Source organism: Pogonomyrmex barbatus, unplaced genomic scaffold (genome assembly GCF_055798465.1).
Source record: "Pogonomyrmex barbatus isolate J1 unplaced genomic scaffold, ASM5579846v1 scaffold1, whole genome shotgun sequence".
NCBI classification, from domain to species: domain Eukaryota; kingdom Metazoa; phylum Arthropoda; class Insecta; order Hymenoptera; family Formicidae; genus Pogonomyrmex; species Pogonomyrmex barbatus.
This window is the reverse complement of record NW_028297098.1, coordinates 4,236,244-4,262,017: the sequence shown is the minus strand read 5'-3', so window position 1 is coordinate 4,262,017 and position 25,774 is coordinate 4,236,244. Positions and strand designations below refer to the sequence as shown.

General features: G+C 42.7%; 1 protein-coding gene across 6 annotated transcripts in view; it reads left to right on the top strand.

Annotated features, from left to right (window-relative positions):
• The window catches only part of Eip93F (Ecdysone-induced protein 93F), a 105,286-nt gene that overhangs the window by 33,240 nt on the left and 46,272 nt on the right, over nucleotides 1-25,774 (top strand). For 4 of the 6 annotated variants that reach the window (XM_089072161.1, XM_089072149.1, XM_089072138.1 and 1 more), the window contains exon 2: nucleotides 7,512-8,750. In XM_089072161.1, the coding sequence (XP_088928287.1) occupies nucleotides 8,657-8,750 (94 nt within the window). In that variant the 5' untranslated portion in view covers nucleotides 7,512-8,656. Of the gene's footprint in view, nucleotides 1-7,151; nucleotides 7,335-7,511; nucleotides 8,751-9,919; nucleotides 11,998-25,774 lie in introns of those variants that run through there. The other 2 variants (XM_089072141.1, XM_089072159.1) reach the window with 2 other exon arrangements.

Here is a 25,774-nt window from a genome sequence, read left to right as displayed (position 1 = left end):
AAGTAACCGAATCCAACGCACCCTTGCCTCGCGCCCACCGCCACCCTCAGCGGGGAAAAAAACGGAGAGCGCACGGATCTCCCCTACTTCCCTTCGCTCTCTCGCTCCTCGACCGCCCCTGACTGCTCTTCCTGGAACAGTTCTGCTATCGTCTTCCTCTCTCTTTCTCTCTTCCTCTCTAACTATTCTGGACCACTCTATCTTGTTTGCTCATCGGTGGGTTCTTTCCGTCTCTGAAAAATATTTTGACGTGGGTGGGTAACGTTGGCGATGGTGCAACGTGGCCACGAATCGAACGGTACAAAAGGTGGAGAGACCTCCCGGCGCGACTCTTGATTACTATTTTAATTCCGTCGACGTGCCGCGGAGAAATGTGCCCGACGCTAATTAATTCTCTCCCGCGGGTCCGCGAAATTTGCAACCGCCTCGAGAGAGGCCGCGATTACTACGTACGCGCGGAAACTTGCTGACCGTGGATATTAAACTTCAACATCGGCCCGTCGTCTTCGATGCCCGCGAGCCGTATCGCGCCTCGATCAAAGGGCTCTTAATTGAAAGAAACGTAGGAAGCAATTTCACTAGTCAATAAAACCATGGAAGAGAGATCGAGGGTAGTACGCTTCCGACGTCCTTCGCGTTCCTTTTTAAATCCGAATCTTTTGCAAAATCCAATACCAACGTGAATGCGAAATAAGGATGCTAATTACGATGCTTTGATATCTCAACATATTTTGAATTACATTAATAGAATGTTACAATTTTTCTTTCAAATTAGAAGGACTAACTTTAAGAAAAGGGCAAGAGAAGAATCGATTATCAATGAATAGCTTTATTATCTTCTTGCACACACACACACACACACACACACACTCACACAAATTATACGTTATTATTTATTTGTGTGTTGAATTTTTCAAGATAGGTCCTTTTCATTTCGCTCTGCTTGTGATTTGATCTGATTACGTAATTAATCTTGGACTAACCAATTCGTAATTAATAAAACACAAACAAGGAGGATGCAATAAATAATTTATATATTTATTCTTAAGTGATATAAAATTACATCTTTTAATTTTTAAACCTTTTAATTAAATTTTTTCAGGAATTATGTGTCTAATAGGTGAATATATTACGAAATATTTTCAAAGAAAGAAATTGAATATTATCTAGCCAATATTTCTTAATCGATTATCGACTGATGTGTACAACCATAATTCTAATAGGCAACGAGATTATCCAGATCTGAAACATATTGAGATCGCGATTACGTTATCTTGAAACCGGCGGCCCGCCGCACCGCGGTGATCGGGTAAGTAAGGGGTAAAAGACGAGGAAAAGGGCGGACTGGATCGGTGGGACAGAGGGGTGAGTATGGGGGGAGATGGTGGCGAGTCGGGGCGAGGTCGATGAGAATCGAGAGTTCGTTTGTTCACCGCGCAACGGAAATGCACGCTGGACATGGAACGACGGAAGGGAGAGCGTGTATGCGAGGCGCTCTCTGGATTCGCGTAATGGGAAAATCGATTAGGGGCCGAGCAAGTAGTAAGTAAGGTGGCCGGCCAAGGTGTTGCAAATATGTGACGCGAACTAGCCCAAGTTCTTCGGCCAGATTTACGCGTTTAAAAACCTAGACCGAAGTAGACAACGATCCGGATTATGAACGTTGTTTTTTAATTATTCTCTTCAAATACTATTAGATCAGTTAAAAATATATATATATATTTTTTTAATATATATTTTTGCACGTGACTCTAAAAATAATTTATAAGAAAATATAGATGGACTTTTTGAATCTGATTTTCAATCTGATGTATGCAAATAGACCTTTGTGTCTTGATATTTGTCTTGTCTGCGTTACGTAAGGACGTGTCATCGGAATCTCCTATTTGAGGCACTGTCGCATTTCTCATTGGCACTCGCGCGAATCCTAGAAATAATATTTACATATTCACATAGTAGCGCGCGCGTACACGCGTGCGGCACGGGCGTTTGTAGATTTTACTCTAGCGGGTTGCGCGAGATTACCCGTGCGTTGCATTTCTTATCGGTGACTCCCAATGACTCGATGCTATTTCTTAGGAAAAGAATAGTACTTCGCGATAACAGCTGAACCATGACTTTATTTATGCGTCCGTAGAATCGATATGCAAAGAGAAAAGTTTGAAATTTATAATCGCGCAAGAATAGAGAAAAATGCAATGTTATATGACTTATATATTTAATATTATTATATTCAAATATATATATAATCATATAATTATATATATATATATATATATATATATATATATATATAATCATATAATATATATAATCATATATTAATTTTTCTCGATATATATATATATATATATATATATATATATATATATATCGAGAAAAATTAATTTATAGGCTGTTATATGTGTGTTTTATATTTATCTATTAAATTTGTGTTTTGTTTAAATAATAAATATAGATGCCAGTTTTATATATATTTTGTCGTCCATTAAATTTTTATATGGATATATATTTAAAAAAAAAATTAGAATTGCAGATTCCACGATGTCTCGAATTTCTATCCTATCGCACATACATTTCTACTTGATTCTCTACTAGAATGTTTAGAGAAAGGATGTAAAATCGTAGGTACACATGTAGATATAGAACAAAATCAATATATCCTGTGTAGCTCAATTATTTTGCGGAAATTTGATCTTTCGTCATCTCAAAGGATCTCGTTTAGTTAGTTTGCTGAGTGTATGAGTATTATCGAGTAGTTAGGTAGAAGTTCTCCGGTGTTCTTTGCAACCGGCATTCCACAATGACTCACGTCGTTACTTAGTGACATTCTACGCTAAATCGATTCGCGAAACAGCACGAACGCTATAGAAACAGGCTTCCATATACCAGGGACTCTCGATAATTAAACGGTTGCGTTTAATTTCCACCTGCTCGAGCCTTAAGTAAACCATATATATTTTAACAGTGCTTAAAACGAAATATCAGATGTAATGAATTTAAATAAGATGTGTAATTGCACATTATTTTAATTTACCGCACTTATCCAATTTACTTTAATTTATTTTAATTATCAATTGTACTCTCGATATATTTCACTGACGGAGCTTATATTTAATTAATCACAAAACGCAATGAATTTAAGATACTTGCAAAATTTGCAAGTATTTGCACGAACTTTTAACTTTTAAATTTGTCTTTCAAATTGAAGATGTATATTTGATGTGGCCGGCGAGAATATATTTATTTGAGAGTCAACTCTGAAAAGAGGGTTGACACATAAACTTGATCGATGAATGTTCAATTCCGTTTTTGGGTGATCGATATAACCGTCAGCGATACCAAAGGCGCGCATACCACGACGGATGCGCATACAAAATCATGCACCCGCGACGTTCTTTTCTCGCTACCTCGAAAGGCATTATCGACAAACAGCTTGCATCGCGATGACGTCGATCGCGCCTCGAACACGTGTGCACGTTCATAGAACGACGAGACGTGCAATGTGCATGAAGATATCGAACGTTTGTCGTTACGTTCTCTGGTTCCATGATCGATGCGCCTCTCGAATTCGAATATTCACGCAGCGAGACACTCCAGGCACGATATTACGTAAAATATTTTTTGGAACTGCCGAGTGCCGATAGCGAGTATCTTCGATAAGTACTTTTGATTAGTTATATAGAGTTCGCGTACGTTCAATAATGATGTAATATATGTAGATTTATTTACATTTGCGAGATTAAGCGCATCTAATTTCTGTGTAGAAATTTATAATGCAATTCTTAATTTATTAATCGATCGAGCGCACTTAATGTGTAATCTATTTCTTCATTTCCTTCTTCTTCATTTTATATAGAATTCAATTGACATGAAAATTTGTTATATATTTGGAATACAGTAAATAAATAATGTAATAAATCTTGTACATTAATCGTTGTTGAGTATCATTGGCATTTAATTTATAACGAATGAGGGAAGAGGGCGAGTCCATTTGCACAAATCATACAAGATATTTCCAAGCGTATTTATTTTCTACTTCTTTATTCAGCTGGTCAAGACACTTTATTGTGTTATCATAAGCTAAACTGTATCTATAAATACATAACATATCCATTGGAGGCTGTCCGAAACGAAACGAAGGATACATTCAATAATTGTTTTTGGGATATATTCAGACGCTGTTAAAGTATTTATATTGCTTATTTTAAATTAGCAGATTGACGAAATATCATCTATATATAAAAAGATATACATGTAATTATATAAAATGATGAACACATCCACAGTCTTCTACCCAGTTTCTGTCAAATATTATTATTTTATGATTACATCACGATTATCTTGAAAAAAAATTATATTCTTCCTTTAGAACAGAATCTGCTTTATCATATAATGTATAAGTCATTACAATCTCTTCAAATTATCCAACCTATAGAAAAGAATAATGATACCTAATTTTGAAATTAAAATAATTTCGGTCGTCCCGCTGGAAGAGTTCAATGATGCTGCCAAGAACTCGAGTACGCACATTCGCGTATACGCCGTGATGGAAGTGTAACGCGCGTGCGGAAAGGATAGTCATGGGGAGCAGACCTGACTATGGGGGGAGGGAGGGGGGGGGTTGCAATTGACGAAAGTTGCGATGTTCGCGCGGTCGTAAGTAATGGGACCGACTAATTGCCGAGGTAGCGGAGGCTCCTGGTCGGAACCTCTTCTCTGCATCAGGCGACAAGTGCCCGCGACAGGGTTCAATGACGTCGCTCGAGCGGGGAGCTCGAGCTCGAGAGCACCCGGTATGCATGCATCATCGCGGCGAATGCGGAGGGGAAGGGAGGGGAGCGTGTGCTACGAGCCTCGAAAGCCCAGCGCGTTTCATCGATATCGTTCGCATAGGCTTACCTAGGACTGGCATCGAATCGATCTTACGCCGTCAGCGGTATCGCCGAGTTAACCCGGACTGCAAACCACGAAGAGACGTGGGCACACGCGAACGGAATATCAATCGCGCGGATCAAATGCTTTTAAGGAACACTGTCGGCCGCGACTTCTTTCTCCGATCGTTGCCGCGTATATATCCGATGACCGCGTCGCCGATCTGTTGCATCTCGCGGTGTCGTCGATGAAAATCGATGGCACGCAGGACTTACATGGCAGTTCCCCGCTTCCTATCCTAAACGCATACGCGATCGATGCAAATCGATGTCTTATAGCACATTAATTACAAGATGCGAAATAGTCACATTTTTCTTATACAAAGGTGAAGAATTTTATATATAAAGTTGAGCAACTGTAATAACGTAAAGGTAAAAATTAGATGTGGAATTTTGAAGAGTTAAAAAATGAGTTATGTTAAGTATCAACATCTTATTTTTCTTAAGTTAATATTACGCGATATTATGTCTAACTTTTTAATATCTTAAAAATTAAAAACGAAAACTATACCAATATATATAATTATTCCGAAATGAGAAAAGCATATCTATATCATTTTCATGAATTTCACGAGACCGAATTCGTATGATGGAGTAAAAAAAAAGAAAGAATAACTGCGAGGGGGTTAAATCGCTTAATACGATGCAATTGTATCGTAAAATTCCTCGTGAAATTATGCGGACTTCTCGGAAACGCGATCGAATCAAAGTCAGGTACGAACGGTTCGTGAATTTACGGGCGCGAGGAAGGGTTCGGTGCACGACCTAATATAAAATATGCAATATCCTCTTTCCGGACAGCCGTGCGCGCCGGCGAAGTCGGTGGAGGGACGTATATACCAGCGGACGTTCTTTCTGCGATCCGGTATAAGTAAATTGCACCTGTGCGAAAGAAAGATCAGAGGCGTTCGGCACATGCTCGTATCTCGTCACGTGACCGCCGCCGGGGCGAGCGTCCTCGTACTTGTTTCTCATTATTGTGCGCGACGTAGAGTATAATTTCGCTTTGGGTCAACTGACTGCTGGAAACGCGGGTAAACCGACCCAAGGGAATAAATGCTCCTCCACCGACGGCATCTCTCTCGTTTTTATCGTTAATCTTTCGAAACGCATCTTCGCTTTATTCTTAATTGACAAAAACACAAGTATGACCACCAGCAACTTTGAAAACTTACAATTTACCTTTCTCTCTTTCTTTTTTTTTTTTGCATTGTCTAGAGGATTAGCCTTTAAATACACATACTACTACGAAATGCATTTGTACATGTATACATGTCTATAGATTTTACAAAAACATTCAAGTTTCATAATCATTAAAATTAATTTCTACTATTAAAATCTTTCATACAGATATGGTCAAATATAAGTCGATCGATATTTTATTACATTTTCATAAATGATATCGTAAGACACAAATATTTTTCATACTTTCTTCAAGTATCCGCGAAGCAGCGCCAGTTTAATAAAATCAACGGAGGTGTCGAAATAGAAGGAAAGAAATAACCAGCTAATTAGGTGATGTTTGGTCTTCGAGAGCCGAGACAAACTTAGGCGTGCGCTAGGGCGGATGTCTCGACAACGAAGGCGATGGAGTGGCGGAGTTTCGCGATGAACTCAAGAGAGAATCGGGAAGGTGAAATGGGGGAAGGGGGTGAAGGTGGCCAGCAAGCGATGGAAGGTGGGTTAAGAGGGGCGATGGCGCAAGGATGGAGACCGCTGAGACGGAAGGAGGTGTGTGTGTGAGAGTGCGAGAGGAGGTGGGCCGAGAGAGGAGGACAGAATGAGTAGAAAGGACGAGGTGTCCGCGGGGGCGGATGAAAGGACGCTTACCAGCTACTACCTATTGATCGCCAATTCTTTTTCTCTTGTTGCATATTAGGCGCACTCTTCCTTCTTTCTCCTTCTCTATCTCTTTCTCTCGCTCGCGCTCGCTTTCTCGCTCTTTCTTCTTTCGCCTGGTTCGTTTTCCCCCGTCGCGTCTCGCAGCCAACCTGCCCCCTCGCGGACGTAGAACGCGCGAATCCGCCCCTATAGCCACCCTTTCCTCCCCCATCCCTCTCCTCCTCCTCTTCCTCCTCTTCCTCCTTCTGCACCTCCTCTACGTCCTCTACCTCCGTGCTCGTGTCGCCTCACCACGCGAGAGAGTGCAAGCTACCCCTACTACTCATCTACTACCTACACCGACCCTGACGCTCTTCTTACCGGCAATGTTTCATTTCGAGCAGCAGCAGTACCCTTCCTGTTTCGGGATGGGGCCGGCGGCCGCCCACTCTGCTTTTTGCACGCAGGTGCGACGGAATCGCGGTGTGGGAGGATTCGCGGTGTCTCGTCGCCGCGACTCGACGTAGTCGTAGATAGGATAGACACGTCGAAGGTTATCGATGCGCATTCAAATAGGATGTAAGAAATCTAATCTCTTTTTGAATCTTCTAAGAGTGCGATTATATGATAACCCTTTTTCGAGTGTATCGTCTTAGAAAATGACGAGGCGAAAAAGAGATCGTTTTTCTAAGACGCGAATCGCTTCGGCTATTCACAGACGTTTCTGACCAAGCATGGTCCTTTTTTGTGTTTCAGATAGCAACCGGTGATCAGCGAGCGTCTTCGAGTGAGAAGACGACGGGGAAGAGAACGACGCACGGATCCGATCGCCGTAGGAGAATTCGGCGGAAGAAAAGGGAGAGGAGAGAGGTGCGGGCACACAGCGGGCCGAAAGAAAGAGGGAGGGAGGGAGGGCGGTAGGGTGGCAGAGGGATAGAGAGATAAAAAGAAAGGGTGAGAAGGAGAGGGTGAGTCAGGACGCGCCGCCGGCGACAGACTGCACTCTCGTGGCGCTCAGGGCGCAAGCGTGCACGTGTGTTGTGCGTTTCTGTGCCCTAACCCTGTCCCGCTACCTGGGAGGAGTAGCGTGGTCGTCATCCCTCCGCGGCTACATCCCCACCGTGCCGCCGTTGCCGCCGTTGCCGCCACCGCCACCGCCACCGCCACCGCCAACGACACCGACGCCGCTGTCGGCTCGTCATCCCTCCGACACGCGTGGAGGAGCGCGGCGTCGCACCACGGCCGAAACGACGGCGACGACGACGACGACGACGACGACGACGACAACGACGACAACGACGACGACGACGACGACGACGACGACGACGACAACGACGACGACGACGACGACGACGACGACGACGACGACGACGACAAGACCTCCACTGCCGTTACCACTACAACCGCTGCTATCACCACTGCTATCGGCGGTCCACAACGACGGTGATTTCGGTCGCTTCTACCGACGCGCTATATCACGCGTGACGTTGCACTCGGCAACGCGCACGTTAGCGCGCGGTGACGTATACACGCGCGCTACCCTTTTCCCTCACGCACATCTCACGCTCACGGCGCGCGCTGAAAGACAGAGAAACGGTCGACGAAAGAGGAGCGGATAGAAGGAGAGGGATTCGAACGAAGAAGGGAGCGACGAGGGGTGGAAATCGGAAAGAGACACGGAAGGGAAACTAGGATCGTAGGGGTGGAAGGTGTAGAGGAGGGTGAGCAAGAAAGAGGAAGAGGAGGAGGTACGGGAGGACGACGACGAGGGCGACAACGGCGACGACGACGAGGAGGACGGAGGAGCGTCGGCGGTGGAGGGGGTGGACATCCACGCGGGAACACGAGGCAGGCGCACCCGGCCGGCACGCGCACACACATCCTAAGATGTGATTTCAAAAATGGCGGATTGCCCCTATGCCCGCTGCATACAGGAACGCAGACACATCCGACGGGAGCTGCTGCGATGGACAAAGAATATGGTCTTCGTAGTCGGTGAGTAAAACGCCGAGTCATTCCTCTCGATGACAAGTCGCGTTTATACCTATGTAAGTGCGGTATATACTATACTTTGATGTATAGTACGTATGTATGCGTACATACCATGAGTATATAGAGACATCCTCGCGTGGAGATGCCCCAAGATGCACAGTGATCAGCTGCTCGCGCGCGCGCTGATCTCGCGTACAATAGAGGCGTATCAGCAGCGTGCTTGCTGCGTGGGTGCACGTGCACGTGAACATGTGCCATAGCAAGATATATATATATATATATATATATATATATATATATATTTCCTGGAGCGTGCGAATGTGAGCGTATACACGTATGTGCATGCGTTTGCCTATGTTCCGCATGGCAAGTTTCTGTGTCGCAAATATATAGCGTAGAAGCGGAGTCTGTATCAGTGTGTGAACGAGAGGAGCGAGCGAGAGAGACTGAGAGAGGAAGAGAGATGCGACGAGAAAGAGAGAATGGAGAGGGAAAGAGAGAAAGAGAGAGAGAGAGAGAATGTGTGTGTGTGTGTGTGTGTGTGTGTGTGTGTGTGTGTGTGTGTGTGTGTGTGTGTGTGTGTGTAAGAGAGAGGGAAGAGAGAGAGAGAGGGAGAGAGAGAAAACACGCTGGTGGTTGAGACCTGTTGCGAACCGAAACGCCGAATCCTGGCTGACTATGTGCCAGGCGTGACTCCTACTCGCGCCTGCACGTTCAACAGGGTGGTACCACGCTGCCGGAAAATCCGATAATATTCTGTGAGTAATTTCCTCTCTCCGGTGCGGTTTCAAGTTTTCGTACATGCGTTTGGCGAGTAACCGTCTTCCTTCTGATGATCTATTTATGACGAAGATAACTGGGATTTCTTTTACTGAATCACGCCTTCAATAAACTATTTCAAAATGTCAAATGTGCTCTAAATTGTTCGAGAATACGTTTGACATATTTCGTAAATTTGAATCATCGCGAATATAATTTTTCCATTTCATGAATCGATTATATGAGTATACACACGTATACATCGCACTATAATTTACGATTCGATGACTATCATTTTTTTACTAACATTTTTTTTTTAAACGTATTTTGTAGATAAATTCTTGAATATATAATTATTTCTTTTCTTGACAACGGTAATCGATATCCGATCTATAAAGATTAAATCTCACATTCGGACCGCGCTCAATATGGCTGTACGATTCAATATCGAAGATAAACTTAGTAACAGAGAAACAAGAGACCGCGTAACAGTCTTTGGTGTCAAAGACTGCTCTTTGGTAGTTATTTATTAAAATAACACAGACAACTCGTGTTCAAGCAAAGTTAGATAATCCCTCGAAATTCGAAACTGATAGAGAGGAGATTGGCGCCCCGGCGTCCCTGTTATCGATACGAGAAGCTACGAGAAGAATTAGGCGCCGCGCGTGCAATTTCCCGTACAGGGAAGGGTGGCGAAATCAGGCTCGCGAGACAGGCTCTACGACCTCCTCCTCAGTCCACCCTTCCACGTCGGCGGCGTTCACCCCTCGTTCGGCGTCGCCGAGGGGTAGCAGGCGGGCATCGTCGGACGCGCAGAGAATACTGCACAAGCTGCGTGCCTTGACCACAGACAACCGAGCGATCCCGGCCGCCGCCCGAAACCTTCTTTTCTTCTTCTTACGACCATCCGTCCTCCTTTTCCACCTGCCCCCTTTTCCATCCTCTCCCTTCGCGTCACCGTCATCGTCCCCCACCAGCCCTCTTCTACCCCGACTTCCCCTTCTTCGCCTTTCGGTTAGTCCGTCAAGGGGAGAGCTCCGGTACTCGCGCGGAAGGCACGTTTCCGCACGCGTCGGTGTTGCGTGCACTCGTCGTTTTCGCTTCTTCCTCCACTTTTGTGACCTCTCCCGCCTCGCGCCCTCCTTCGTTCCTTCGTCCTCCCCCCTCGGTCCCCCCCCCTCCCCTCTGTCCTCCCGCTGCGCGCCCTCCGTAGTTCTCTCCCTTCTTCCGCCGCTCGTCGTCTCCCGCCGCCACCTCTCGTTCGCGTCGCTCCTCATTTCGGAACGCAGCTGCCGCTGGTGGTCGAGAAATTTTCGCGAATCCTTCCTCGAGACACCCTCCCTTCCGCTCTCGCCCGTCCTCCTCTCCGACGACCCATCTTCCATCCCTTCTTTCTCTCTCGTATCTCATCTTCGTCCTCCGTAGCAATGGGATCCTAAAAAGGAAGGCCGACAGTGGAAGTTCGACGGAGAGTGGAGGAGGCGAGCGGACGGACGAGAGGGCAGGGGCGACACGAGTTGCATGTGTGCGCCGTGTTCCTCTGCCTCTCCTCTTGAGACTTCCACGATCTTGGAGGATCGACCAGTGCGCGTTCGGAAAAGGGTGACGGAGGGTGGAACCGGCTTTCGAAATCTCGGTGGTGTTCCGAGTGGTACGCGTGCGAGTGTGCACGCACATCGTATCGTCAGCGATTACCAGCGACCGCTTGTGACGACGGCGACGCGTCGCGACGCGTCGGCCAGCGTGAACGGGAAGGTGAAGCAAAAATATTCAACGTGGAAGACGACGACGCGGACAGGGTGAAACGGGCGTCGAAGTAGAGACGAGACCGCGAACGCCGGTAGGCATGGCAAAAGGTGTCGGTTCAGTGAGTGAGTTCTAAAGGCGGTGGCTTCAGAGAGGGGTCATCGTCCTTTGCGCGCGGACAGCTTCCGAACTTAGGGAAACTGTTGCTCCGCCGAAGCGGCAGGACTCCTCGTCGCTCTTCGGAGGAGTTAGTTACACCTGTTACGTGCACATCGTTCATCGGCCGATGATCGGCGCTCGGAATTCCGATAGTGCGGATACATTTTGAAGCGCGGCGAAAGGGGGAGAGAGGGAGAGAGAGAGAGAGAGAGAGAGAAAGAGAAAGAGAAAGAGAGAGAGAGAGAGACGGCGCGCGATAATCGTCACGCACCCGCGTAATCCCCGTCGTCGGCTCGCACGCACGTAATTGCGCGACACCCATCGCCGGTTGCCGGCGAGAGGACATGGAATTGGACGTAATGAAGCCTCTTCCCCCGCCTCTCCGTCCCGCGTTTTGTGGCAATGAGGAGCAGCTGAGAGCCGTCGGAGCGTCGCGATCTCGCGAGGATACCGCGCGCCGCGAGTGTCGGCAGTAACCATGCCTGGATCGCATTATCGCGACGTCACGACGTGGACGCCGCACGACTGCACGACAGAGACGGATTCGGCGGACGTGAAAACGCGGAAGTGGATCGACGTAGTATAGGTAAAGGAATTCCCGTTGTGGAACGCACAGTTGCGAGGCAACAGTGTGACGTGCGCGTGCACGTGCGCGATTAGAAATGACGGAATCTACTGTTTAGAAGAGACGCGCTTTCGCAATCCGCGAATCTTTATTAGCGATAAGAATTGAAATTAAATGCTTTCTATTTAGAAAAAAACGTCATTCTGTTTTCTCCGATTTGATTTTCTTATTATTATTTCAACATCTCTTTACACGGAGAAAGATGTAAAGAGCATAATAGTTGATAGGAAAGGCGAGGGCGAAAACTTCAGTATCAGTAAAAAAACAAAACTATCACTGTTAAAAATGATAAGCTATCGGAAAGAAACAGAGTTCCATCAAGTAATCGGGATCGTACTTCCGAGTCGTCAAAATGATCGCGTTAATCTCTTTGATGTTAAGAAAAGTGAAGGCCCATCTATCTAGCATACTTACCTTTCATTCATGTAAAGCATGGATTATGTGAGCATGCGCTTCGCTGTTACACACATATCCGGTAATATTTCATTGTCTAGTGGAAGATTTATAGGGGATATATAGCTTTATGAAAGATGTAATATTAATAGTTCTTAAGAGAGCTAAATGTAAAGACTGCTAAAACGCGATATCCATCTCGCGAGATCTGAAATTCGAAACCAGTCGGAATAGATAAGACTGTGCGGCGTCACTTCCGATTAGCTCGATTATACTTCCCGTATCGCGTCGGAGAGACATTACGAGCGAAAACCAAATGCAAACTCAGCAAGCGATATATCTCGACGCACATCCCTTTTCCCATTGTTCGGTCGCATCTGTTCCGTTTTCCGAAAAGGCTCGGCACGAGCGAAATGAGGCAACGCGAGGTAAGGCAAGGCAAGGCAAGGCGCAAGTAAGGGGGTGGCGGATGGGCGCAGTTACTGCTGATCGTTAAAAGGCGCATAAAAAAGGTAGAGGAGAAGGCGTTGGGTGGATGGAGGTAGGCGGCGGGAGGTTAGAGGAAGCGGCGCGAGAAGTAACAATAAAAATTCGTCGGCGTTCGTGTTTCGTCGCCGTGGTAGGAGCGGAAGGACGTAAGGAGAGCGAAGTGAGGAGTACGACAGGGGTTAAACCGAGGCGAGAGAGAAAGAATGAAAGAGAGAGAAAAAGAGAGAGAGGGAGAGAGAAAGAGAAGGAAAGGGAGACGGTGAGGAAGAGAAGGGCGGTTGGGTGGTCGGTGGAGCAGGGTGCGTAATGAAACGATATTGAGTAGCCGTGGTAGGGAGGGTCGTTGCGAGAGGGTGGGGGTCGTCTTCAGCCCTCTCCGTCGATTGACCTCGCTTCGACGAGCGAGGGTGGGAGCGAGCCAGGGGCGGAAGTTGGTAGGGCACTGCCACGGTGGGGACCGAACGCCGCGAGCTGCTTGGGAATCGTGGGAGGAAGGGGGTCCGTTAAATTGACGAAAATGACACGACATCTTCTCTCCGTCCGTTTCTCTATTGCCTCTCGCTTGCCCCTTTACCTCACTTTTTTCCCCTATTTTGGCGACCGATGCGACGGCTACGGAAATGCTCTCTTCGACGAACTTCAAAGCGACATTAGCACTTGGGGAGGAGGCGGATAGAAATAAATCGCGATACGCAGTAAAACGGATTGGTGTGTGTGTGTAATGTGGAATCCGGAAAGTCTTACTGTCGACGAAAATAGAAGATCGAAATCGCTATAAAGCTCAATTAAACGTTTAGCAAGGTACCCTCCGTCGTGTGACTAATTCTAAGTAAATAGTTCAATGATTTTTTTTGCAATTTCAGGACAGCTTTTAAAATTAATATTAAATTGTATTGGTATTGAACAAAATGTTATGATAAAATATTACTGTAACGCTGTAATAGAAATAAAAGATCAACAGTATATTAGTTCTCATATTGAAAGTGAAGAAAATAGTTATATTACATTAATATTTTGCTCAACATTTCCATTATGATTCGTTTATTTTGTAGTTAATATAAAACTAGTTTCCTTTGCTATCAAGCTTTTTTCTACAATTTGTAATAATACATGGTGACAATATACACCTGTTAAAAGTTAGCTATTTTAACTATTTTTCAAATAAATCTCATGTATTAATCTTGCCGGACTCGCCGCGGCAATTAAATCGTTCCGCTTTGGAACTTCGCGCTTGCATAACCGATTGCCTCAGCGCGACGAAAGAAAAGTTTCTCAATGGTGTCGACTATGCATCGATGTGCGAAACGCCATTTTAAATAATAATCGCCCGGACACATGAATGGCGAATGTTTCGAAATTGTAAAATAGGTCAACGCCCGATACAATCGGATAACAAGGTATTAAGTGATTACATAGACCCTGGGGATAATTAGTGCGGCCGGCGAGTTCGTTAACGAACAACGTTAGTGTTTAGTAGTCGCGGAATGGCAAAGCCGGTGCAAATAAAGTATAAATAAACTGGCTAGTCTAATGTACGATGAAGCGAATGTACGAAGGATCCTGCCTGGAGTGTCTTAACTGATTAAAATGGCATGTCGGCGGCGATAAGTCGCGCTCCGATGAATCCATGTTGCGCGTTTATTTGACATTCACGGGCACGCAACCGATCTCCCATCGTGTTAGACGACATCTCGTAACTCCAGTTCATAAATCAGTTACTTCATTTCCCCGTGCCTCATTCGCCGTTCATCCGAATGCGCCGTCGAGAAGCCCGCAATACGATAAAGCAATTTACAACTACTCCTGTGTTCTTCGCCTCCTCCCTCTCCCACCCCTCCCTCTCTAACCGCCCTACGCGAGAAGTTCTCTTGTCGTGTTGGAAGTTAGGCGCTAATTTCGCGTAATTAACGCCCCTGACTTTTAAATTATTTACGAGATAAATAATTTCGAGTGACTAATTTCGCTATCGTCGGATCATCAGCTGTAACTGTTATCAGTTGAAGATCGAGACGCTCGCACTGTTTTCTCGATAAGTGAAAATTGCAACGGCGAATGTTGAAATGCAAGGCGCATCAAACTTAATACGATCAAGATATATATTTTTCGACGATCACAATTTTTATTTCTTCTAGATAGCCCCTAAAATATTGAATAGTTTTTATATTTTGTAGCTATTTTTTATATACATATATAATTTATCTTTGGATAATAATAATAAAAAATCGCATGTCTTTTAATGATTAATAATCAGATCGATTCGACTACTGACATATGACGAATCTATCAATCAAGGTATATGATTTAACGCTTATCATTTGTACGAGCATTACCAAAATCTACGTAATAATGAAAAAGAACGGTAAAAAGTGGATATAATAAGAGAGGACAGAGTTTTAAAATATCAATTTTTACTAAAACTAAATGCACACGGTACCGTTAAATCCTACCCTCCCTGCCCTCTCACTTTTTTCCCTTCGTTTCATTTCACACCTGTCGGATAATAATAATAGGATAAAATGATTACAGTTCTTCGGACGTTAATTCATTTCGAATGACGAGATACTTTCCATACGTTCTCCGTCCATACGTTCTCCGATCCGCGAGCGGGCCGTTAGAATATCATTCGCACTCGCGGCGGTGAAGCGAAGCGAAGTTGAAAACACGGAGGCTAATCCGGTGACGGATGGCGGCGGTGATCTGTTGCGTTTTAATCGTCCCTCGTGCGTACGCCGCAAAATTTCATCCGGCGCGAGACTTCGCTTTATCACGCCGAGCGAAACGCCGATATTCAAACGTTGCCAGAGAGCTCCGCTCTGTCTCCTCGCTCGTATGCTCGCTCGGCATGTGCACACGAGCACGTGTGTGCGTGTGTGTGCGAGCGCGTGCGTGTGCGTGTACGTTGAAAAAGCGACATTGTGAGACCGGCACAGAGTCCCTCTCCGTCTCTTTCTCTCGTTGCGTTTCACTTCGGCTCACGTGCACACGTCGGCAATAGCATCTCTCTTCGTACCAAGCGCTAACTGTTTCATGCATACGAAGCTCCAGTTCCTTCCCTCTCTCTTTTTCCTCTCTTTCTCGCTTGTTCACTTTTATCTTCTTTCTTAACTTGCTCGCTTCTTTCTGCTTATCGTCTCGCCTTTCTTACATCTCGCCTCTTCTGGCTGGTCTGTTTCAACATTTTCGTTAGCTGTTATCCATCCTGCAGCATTGTATTGTACGGAATATGTAATGTAACGCGCAAATGACGCACTTTTGAAGTCAATGGAAGTAAAAATTTTTTTCTCCATACAAACGCATTCAACGTAGCGTTTTATCTATCACGGACTATTTTATGATAATACTCATGACATGATTTACGTTTGCATCTAATCGCGTTGTAATTTAAAATTTAATTTTAAACGAAACGAGATAAATAGTTTGTATACATTTTTGTAAATAAAATACTTTCATCTTGATCTTAGAATATGTCCGTTTTGAAAATATATGATTTTAGTCTGCTTCACGTGTCACTCGTGGAACAAATTTAGAGTGACGGATCTGGAGAAGTCCGAATCTTTCTGCTCGTATGTATAAGCGCGATTGTAGTTGCGAAAGAAACGGACGAATTTTGATGGAAATATAAAAAGATCTTGCTATCTTTCCATCGGTGCTCGCCACAGTCCGGTCCATCATTGTCACTCCTTTGTCACTGACGAATCTACCGTGGCCCGTACGATAATATTTCGCGACGCAACTCTTCTCGCGGTTGTAACACTAGACAACGTAGAGCGATAAATGGGTCACCAGACAACGACTCCGCTGCCTCGTTTGGTGTCCGATTACCGCTTAGGCAGACGCGACTACGACGAAAGTCTTAGGCGTGCACGACGTGGACGAAAAAAATTAAAATGTCTCACCCCGGGGGACACCGCGACGCGGAAAAATTTGCTGACCAATGGAAATTTATTTGCTGATCGAAAATTTGCTTCGGTTTCACGCTAATATTATCATCGCGCATTTCCGTGCATCGCGACATTAACTTGAGCTAAACTGGTTCGAGAATGCGCCACGATTATCGGATTGCAGGTCTGATACCGTCGTAGTATATGTCAGGTACGTCAGGTACGAGTCTCCTCGACCGGCTTCAAAGAGGTTGCGATCGTCTGTGAATGTCGCGCCGGCGGTATCTCCCCCTTGAAGTTTTCATACGCGCTTGTGTTATTGGAAAGAATGGGAGCGGCCATTGTTGCAAAATGATTGCTAGTTGCAAGCTGTAGAATAATGAACGATCGTAATTCCAAGTAGTAATGATACTAAAACTGAGATATCCCGTAAATGTTCGCGTGGAATATACTGACTCGATATAAATGGTGATTAAAATCGTGACTGTTCTGAAATTTCTTTTTTTCGAGGAGATTAGAGAAGCGAATTTGCCAATTAATTTTAAGTAATCTTTTATAGATATTTAAAAGTATTAGATTAGAATGTCTTTAAAAATTTGTAAAAGTTTCTTGAATATATTTTAACATTTCGATTAATTTCAAGCAAATTGTGTGTATTGACGAAAGCAAATATAAAAATTATTTGTAATGTTAGCTTGCTTTCGTACATATTTTTACGTGTATGAAGAATCAAAGTATTTGAGAATGAAAAAAAAATTACAGTTACAGATCTCAATAGACGATAAGAGTTGTAAAATTAATTTTGGCCAGAAATATCTTTCAAAATTACATATGCAGAGTGGGATCGAAGAAATATTGCGTTCAAAATATCTCTCAGCTTAATTATGCTGTCGCTCTTTGATGATCGTTAAAAAATGATTAGCTTCAGGCCCACCGGCCCTGTCTGCAGCGTCTGTCGTATGTGGACGCGTGCACACAGCTTTACAATATGCCGTTGAAGAAAAGGAAGCGGTCCCTCGGTAGTGCATTGGCTGCTTCACGGTCGTTAGTAAGCCAGGACTCTGAATGAGAGAGAGAGAGGGGGGACAAAGAGAATGGCTGTAAAAGATTTGGCAGCTGGTACCTCGCCCTCCGGTGTCTGAAAACCCTTTTGGGTGATCATTTCGAGGGCACGTCGAGTTTCGCAACGGGAGTCGGCATAAAAATTATCGCGACGCTACGTCAACGAAGTATTATGGCATCGCATCGGAAATTATGAACCACAAGTGTCGTTGTAATGTCGTTGGAGATGTCACGCGAAAAGCGGGAAACGAGTCTTCTGAGCTGCGAGGGAATTCCGAAGGGGACGTGTCACGGTTTGGGAATTACCATTTTATTTCATAGAGCACACTAATTATATGGCCGGGCGATTGCGATCTTATGCGGGGAACGTAGGTGGCGTGCGCTCAAAACGTGGCTCGTGACTGTCTGTTAGTACTTTCATGCTCAAGGAGACGCGATCAAGGGATCAGACAATGTCGGCAACAATAGATCTCCATGGGAACTCTCATTTCGCGCAACTTACTATTCATCGCTGCTTATTTTTATCCTGGACGCTTCGTAGATTGAGAATTTTGATACGCGACGTGTTCGCGCGCGATCGTCGTCCTCGACGAGCATCATTTCGAGTCATTAATGAGGCACGGCAGGCCAGGCAGGCAGACAGGCAGGCAGGCAGGCAGGCAGGCAGGCAGGCAGGCAGGCAGGCGTTGTGCCGCATTGTGCCTTCGCGAGAGACAGGCAACGCTCTCCTGTCGGTGCCTTTCGACATCCATCGTGTACGCCGTCGTCCTTCGCTCGCCTCGGAAACCGCTAAGCGGTCCCGCCAGGTGAATGGGATTCTCGCGATCATGCAATAAAGCGACGCAGATAACTTGCGTCGTCTAGGTGTGGATGCCAGTTTTTCTTCTTTTTCCGTCAAATCGCAACCATCGCGATTTACCCGGCCGACGTGAAACGAGGTCTGAAAGTAACAGCGATCTAGTTTTCCACGGCGTTATGCAAACAGAAGCGCCATTAAACAAGATCTTTCGGCATCGTTTGACTTCATTTATACAACAAACTCTGAGCCTGTGAATTCACGAGGGCAGTGCTATATGTTTTTATGTTATTTTAATTATAATAAATATGGAGAGATACTTAATTTCCTTAGATTGTTACAAAAATATATTTATATATTTATTCATTATAATTTTTCTGTAACAAATTTCATAAAGTATCATTGAATAGAACTTAATATTACTAACACATAAGAATTCACCGCTATCGATATAGTTTATCAATATTATTTTATATCGATATCAATGTGTCGAATTCTTATGTGTTAATAAACCCCATTCAACGATATTTGATGAAATTTGAAAACTATTTGTTATAAAAAGAATTTCTTATACAAATGCAATTACGAGTACTCCAATTACGATCGCACGAAGCATGGTACGTCGTAAAGATCGCGTCGTTTAAATGATGAAAATGGCACGGCTTAGAAAATGGTGAAAAAACATTTCGGGTTTTACCTAACGTAAAACGTGGGCCCACGTGCCGAACAGACGGCGACGGGCCGCTCGTTATCGCAATTACCGCGCGATTATAGCGGAGTCGGGAGAGACGTTTTCAACGCGGCCGAGTGCCGAGCGAGTTTCGGACAAAGGATAGCCTTGTGTCTCGTGAGAGTCGGTCGCGGCCCTTCTACGACCGCGGGGGAATCGAGACAGGAAAAAGGGAGAGAGAGCGAGAAAGAAACAGAGAGACAGAAACTAGCCATTTCCTAAGCTTCTACTCCCATCTAAACTGGATTGCCATTGGTCGAAACGGGCCACCGATTAGAGAAGGCACTGCAGCGATGTAACAGCTTAGGAACCGAGACGAGCGGAGGGTCGTCGGGCTAAAAATCGCGGCTCCGCCATTGGCCGAGCGGGCCCCTCGAGGCCATTCGGTTTAGAATTGAGGAATGGTGCCGCTATATCCTCGCCGCTATACGCGCGGAGGACGATCGTAGAAAGTGGCACCGTTCTCGAATCTTCGCCGTTTTGATCTGCGTGTCGAGAGGGAGGTGAAAGAAGCCTCGAGTTTCTTTAGCAATTTTTCGCTCCGGAGAATCGAATGATTTTTTTTCTCTCTCGATCCTTTTTCTTCAGATCGGTCGGGAATCGTGACGCTTGCGCGGATTCTAGGGAGATTAGTGGCCGGTACCGAATTGTTGGAATTTGATTTATTGATTCGCGTACCTTTCTTTGGATTATTCGTGGCATTTAATATTGGAAGGACTATGAATTATTATTATTCATGAATTATTCAGTCCAAGTGCATTATGTAATGACGGTAATAGCGATAGTAACAGCTTATCACAATATACTTCGATCAAGGTTCTCTAAATAATTAATCTTTTAGTGTTAATATAGTGCGATATAAATCAAAATACAACAAAATATTTATAAGAAATAAACTTAGTTATTACTGGAAAACTACGAGTACTACGAGTATTTTTTAGAATTGCATTAATATTGCATTAATTAGTCGCATGTTCTAATAATAAAGATAAATAGTAGATAAATCAATAGTAAATATTTGTGACATAGATTTTTATTCAAAATACCAGTCTCTCTGAGTTTGCGAATTCTTTGATAAATTTGAAATAATTTTATCTTTTTTCTTCATCATTAAGCAATATATCATTCTTTTCTCATTGATCATATATCCTATATAAGTAAATTAATTACGTTCGTAATCGTTTTAGCAGAGTCTTGACGAAACGTACAGGGAAAACCTGTTTCTTGTTATTTCAATAAAGCGACTCGACAGTCTCGAAAACACCAGTCGCGAAATCGTAGTCGTATTCAGCCTGTAAATGATCAATCTACACGTAGAGGTAGATAATGATTTTATTCGACGAACTGTTTTCCCCGGTGCAGCGTCATTGGTTTAATCCCGGGCGTGGTCACCCGCCCTACTTCTTCGTCTTCTTAAATGGTACGAGAGATAAGATTGGTTCGGCACCTCCTGCCTGGAATTTCATCCGAGGGCCGCGCCTGCAGTCTAATTACTTCTGGATGGAATCGATCAAGGACTCGGGCTTCGCTCGCCGTGAATATATAACGATCCGACGGATGGATGAAACAATCGCGGAAAACACGTAGACTGGCTGTGTTGTTTTCTCGCGCGCCGTTCTCGCGTCAAGGAAAAGTCGTATTGACTCACTTGTTAGGAAAAGCACGCGCCTAGTAAATGGAGTAATGCTAATAAGATGATAATTCTAACAGAATGCCATTTTCACACATCATTAAAGAGATGGAAATTTATTTATTTACTATATTATCATTTAGCGTGTTAAGAGCGGCGTGATAAAATTAGTAGTCGTAAAACGTGCAAACATGTTATTAAATTTCAACACGTCTAAATAAATTAAGTAAATGAATTATTTTCTAATGACGCGGTACACAAAAATATCGAGTTTGCGAGAGTAATTATTTCGCTTTCTTGAACTTTCCGATAAAATATCCTGACTCTTTTTAGACCTGAGAATTTGATTTATGATGGCCACATCTCTTTCTGCTATATTATCTATATAGCAGAAAGAGATTATATTTCATTCATATGCGAGCGGCGATGCCGGGATTATCAATGCACACGCGGTACAAGTTCATGCTTCACCTCTGTTGATTGCACACTGCTCGGGTCTTAATAAAGCCAATCTGACGAAGGATACGACGTCTTTACGAAGGAAAGGAACATCATTGCTTTAGGTCGATGATTAATCTCGCGATAATCCGATCGCAGTCATCGCGCAAATCATTGCGAGATAAGCGGCTTGCACGCATTGTCACACGCATGATTCCGCGGAAAACGTTGAATCGCGCTAACTTCCGCGTAATATAGCGAACTTTTGCGATTTTATCGTGCATTTATAAATCCGCTTGTGGAAATTATCGAGAAAATATACAATGCTGATTTCATCTCATTGTCATTATTTTGAGTCTTTGTATTGTAACACAGATTTCTTCTTTTTTCTCTCTCTCTTTTTTTTTTTTTCGACAAAAAACCGGTTGCGTGGAAAAATCGAGATGCCGATGGGTGAATTTTTGCGAGGAGAGAAAAAAATATTCGTTAGACTATTGGCGAGCTATGCAGCCAGATTTTCATGACTCATTATGCAACCTTGAAGTTTGCACGCTCTGGCGCGACGATGACTTGGTCAATTCCTGTGGTCGCGATCGAGGCGTACGCGTGGCGCGGTTCCAAAGAAATTGAAGATTTTCTCGACACTTCTTTGCTGATTGCGCAACGATGATTTTTCGTGATTCACACGCAATCATTATTGGCGCCCACTCGTAGCGATTACCATCTTATTATGCGAGCTACGATGAGCATTCGAATATTTAAGCAGATATGGAAACAAGAGAATATCGAAAATTTGGTATAAATATTGAAAAATCGTAATCCGAGTTTTCTAATAGTAATAAATCATAAAAATCGTAAGTAATTTCATTATATTGGTAATATATCTGTATAAGTTTTACATAATTGGTTAATTTAAACCCAACGCTAAGTATTATTTAATCACTGTGTTGTGCGTAGATTACATGTAATTGTCATTATTTATCAGCCTTTATCACATGGCATATAGTTTGCATCTGCATTTAAATGTCTGATTATCGCGTTATTGAAAAATTAATGTTTATTGCGAAGGTATACTGTGTACGTATACGTTTCCTCTCTGCTGTCTCGTATATTCAGAGTCTTAATTAACGCATCGTCTTTCGTGCGCATTCATCGTCAACGTTATCATAAATTTACGGTGCGATAAGAAACTCGTCGATAAGCAATTAACACTTTTCTGCGAAAGCGCGTCGCGTGTCGCGAATCATTTGTTACGCGGAAAATTTGGTTAAGATGCAAAATTTTGTAATAGAAGAGACGAAATATACACGGAAAGAACACTTTTGTTGGCAAATCTAAAAATTTGGCTAAATACAGATCTGAAAACGATTTTGTTGGGCCTTCAAAATTATTACATACGATGTTCAATTGTTGATTGTTAGAAGATCAAATATTTTTGCAGTATTATCATCATATTTAAGTGTTCTACAAAATAATTTTGATGAGCCAATAAAATTATTTTCAGATCTGTATCTGGTCAAATTTTTAGATTTGCCAGCAAAAGTATTCTTTCTGTGTATTAATACTAATCTTTTTTGCGAAATACGATCGATTGAAATTCAGTGCGATTGCGTTTAGGTCAAAAGGTCGACAAAGAATTATCTAAGAACATATATAAATGATATTAACGATTATCGCCGTGATATTTTGGTATAAATGACTATTCCCGAACAAAGAGAAATTGACGTGTTCTTTTTTACGTAAAAAAAAAATCACATTTTTTTGTACATATTTTCGTCGAAATTCGACGAATGACATCATCAAACGTTTCACGACGACTTGCAATTAAAATCAGCTATGAGTCATTGTTGCACGCGAAAGTAAAAGCTCGTTTGCAAGTTGCGCAGAGTAAAGTGAGATATAATATTGTTAAGTTTATCGAGTCGCGTACAAGAATCATGGTGCGGCGTCTTATCGCAATTTAAAACTTCACTGCTGAGGATGCGCTGGCGAAATGCAGGCGCGCATCTTTGTCGATGTCGATCAACTGCGGCCCGTCGAGCGGAACAGAAATTATATCGAGCAAAGCAAACTGTACCATCGATACGTACGAGACTAATCCTCGATCGAATTTCACAAATATTTTTTCGTATGTTTTTGTAATTTTCACTGAAATGGTTTTTCCGAGTTGCGCTACATAACGCGTCTTTCTCTCTTCGATACGTACTTTTCTTTATCAGGACGCGCATTAAAAATACATTCCGAACATGTTGGATTATGCTGATCTTTCTTTCGTTTTATCAACAGATTGTTTTACAAATTAAATGTGATTAAGACATGCGTATTTGTATATCGCGAAGATTGACATTGAATAAATTTAAAATGTAATATCTTTAACGCATTTACATTACGCTGTGAATATAATATTATACTATATCTTCCTAATATCATACTATATCAGCAAATTAATTTTGTAGATACATTCAAAATTTTATTTTTTAGCAAAAGATAATCATTATTTCAAACAATTAATTTCTTCTACAATAAAATTTCAACGACGGAAAAAAAAATCACGAAAAAGAAAGAATTAGAGCGGTATTTATTATCAATTTTATTACAAAATGAAGATGAATCTTTTCTGCAATTGCAATATTGTTGCAAATTATTTCATCTGTGAAGGAGATTAAAACGCAAGCCGCTGCGACATTAATATTTTCGGAAATGACGATAAGGGTGTAAGCTCCACTTAAAACTGCGGCGTTAAACTCGTCCCTGACCGTAATATCAGTCGTGCATTTTTCTGACAGGCATGCGCAAACGCATATACATACGCACACATCTTGCGGTGTGGCCGACGTGGATCCAGTTCGTGTTTCCGCAAAGCGCATTATACCTGTATTTGATAAGCTGCGTGGAAGTAGAGCGTTTAAATAATGGCCGCACACGTCGACGATGGGATAGCACGATGGGCGTCGCCATTCGTTCGAAACGTTCGACAAACAATAATAATTTATTCAGATGTTTTTCACGCGCGCTTCCAAGCGACTGCGTTAATTCGAACAGGTTTTCTCGGGTTATTTCCTTCTATAAACTCGCGTAAAAAGAAGGCGCACTTAAGGAGGGAAAATATAACAAGCAATTTCCATCTTTCGCATTTTTCAACATTATTTTTAAAGAAACTACTTTTTCGAATTATATCCTTGTATCTTTGGACATATTTTTTTTAATTTAATTATTTCAAATAAATAGATGATTTAAAAATATAATTGAAAAAAATGATGATTTTGTAAATAGCTATTTTTCAATTAATAATATTTATCTAGAGAATGAAATACATGAAGTTTATTCCTCTTTATTCCTCTGTTTCTGTGTGTGTTTTGTGTTGATAAATTATATATATATATATATATATATAAAATTACTATTATTTCTCCAAAAATATTTTTTTACTTGTGTAATTTACGATAATATAGAAATTACACCAGCTAAAATAGGAATTATGTAGGAAACGGTGTTACCAGTTGAGAATTAAATATCAACATTTTGTTCGCTTCAACACACACATATAATTGCAAGCTATCCAAAATGATTAATGGCGGTCTCATTCTTCACGAGGTAATTCGCGCTTATTCATGAACTCTGACGAAACCCGCGATATGTCTTGTGATCACTATACTTCACAGTAATCCCCGAAATTTGTATGCATTTCACACGATATAGACCGACCATCCTTTCGCGCTGAAAATCAACTTTGCTACTTATTCCAACCTTTCTATCAACCTTCGTCGGAGAACCGGTTAACATGCTAATGTCGTTACATATTAATTACCATTAATGCCAGCGAGTACTCGGCTATCCTAAAAACAAACTGGTAACCAATTGAAAATAAATTCAAATAACAAGGATGATTATATTTACGACAATTGAAATATATGAATGCGTAAGTGCAGTTTCAAAAACATCAGTAGAATTTAAATGAGTCTTTTTTTTGTACGGCAATGAAAAATATTATTATTAAATATCTATTTAACAATCTTGACACTAAATTGATTCTGTCATATAGTATAATTAATTCCGTTATATAGTATAGTATCTCTAATACATTTATTGTTCCAACTGGACTTTGAGTTCAAGCTCGCATTTCTTTCAAACTCGTTTACTTTGCAAAGTAAAAAATTTAAAATGAGAGCTTTTTTTATTTATTAGAAAATAAAAGTTTGAAATTTATATCGGAGGAAATTTATTTCGCGCATTAAATTTTTATTTTACAAGACAATTAGGATGCTATCCGCATAATATGCAATTGTATAGTTATCAATTTCTTCTGTCACGCAGTGTCG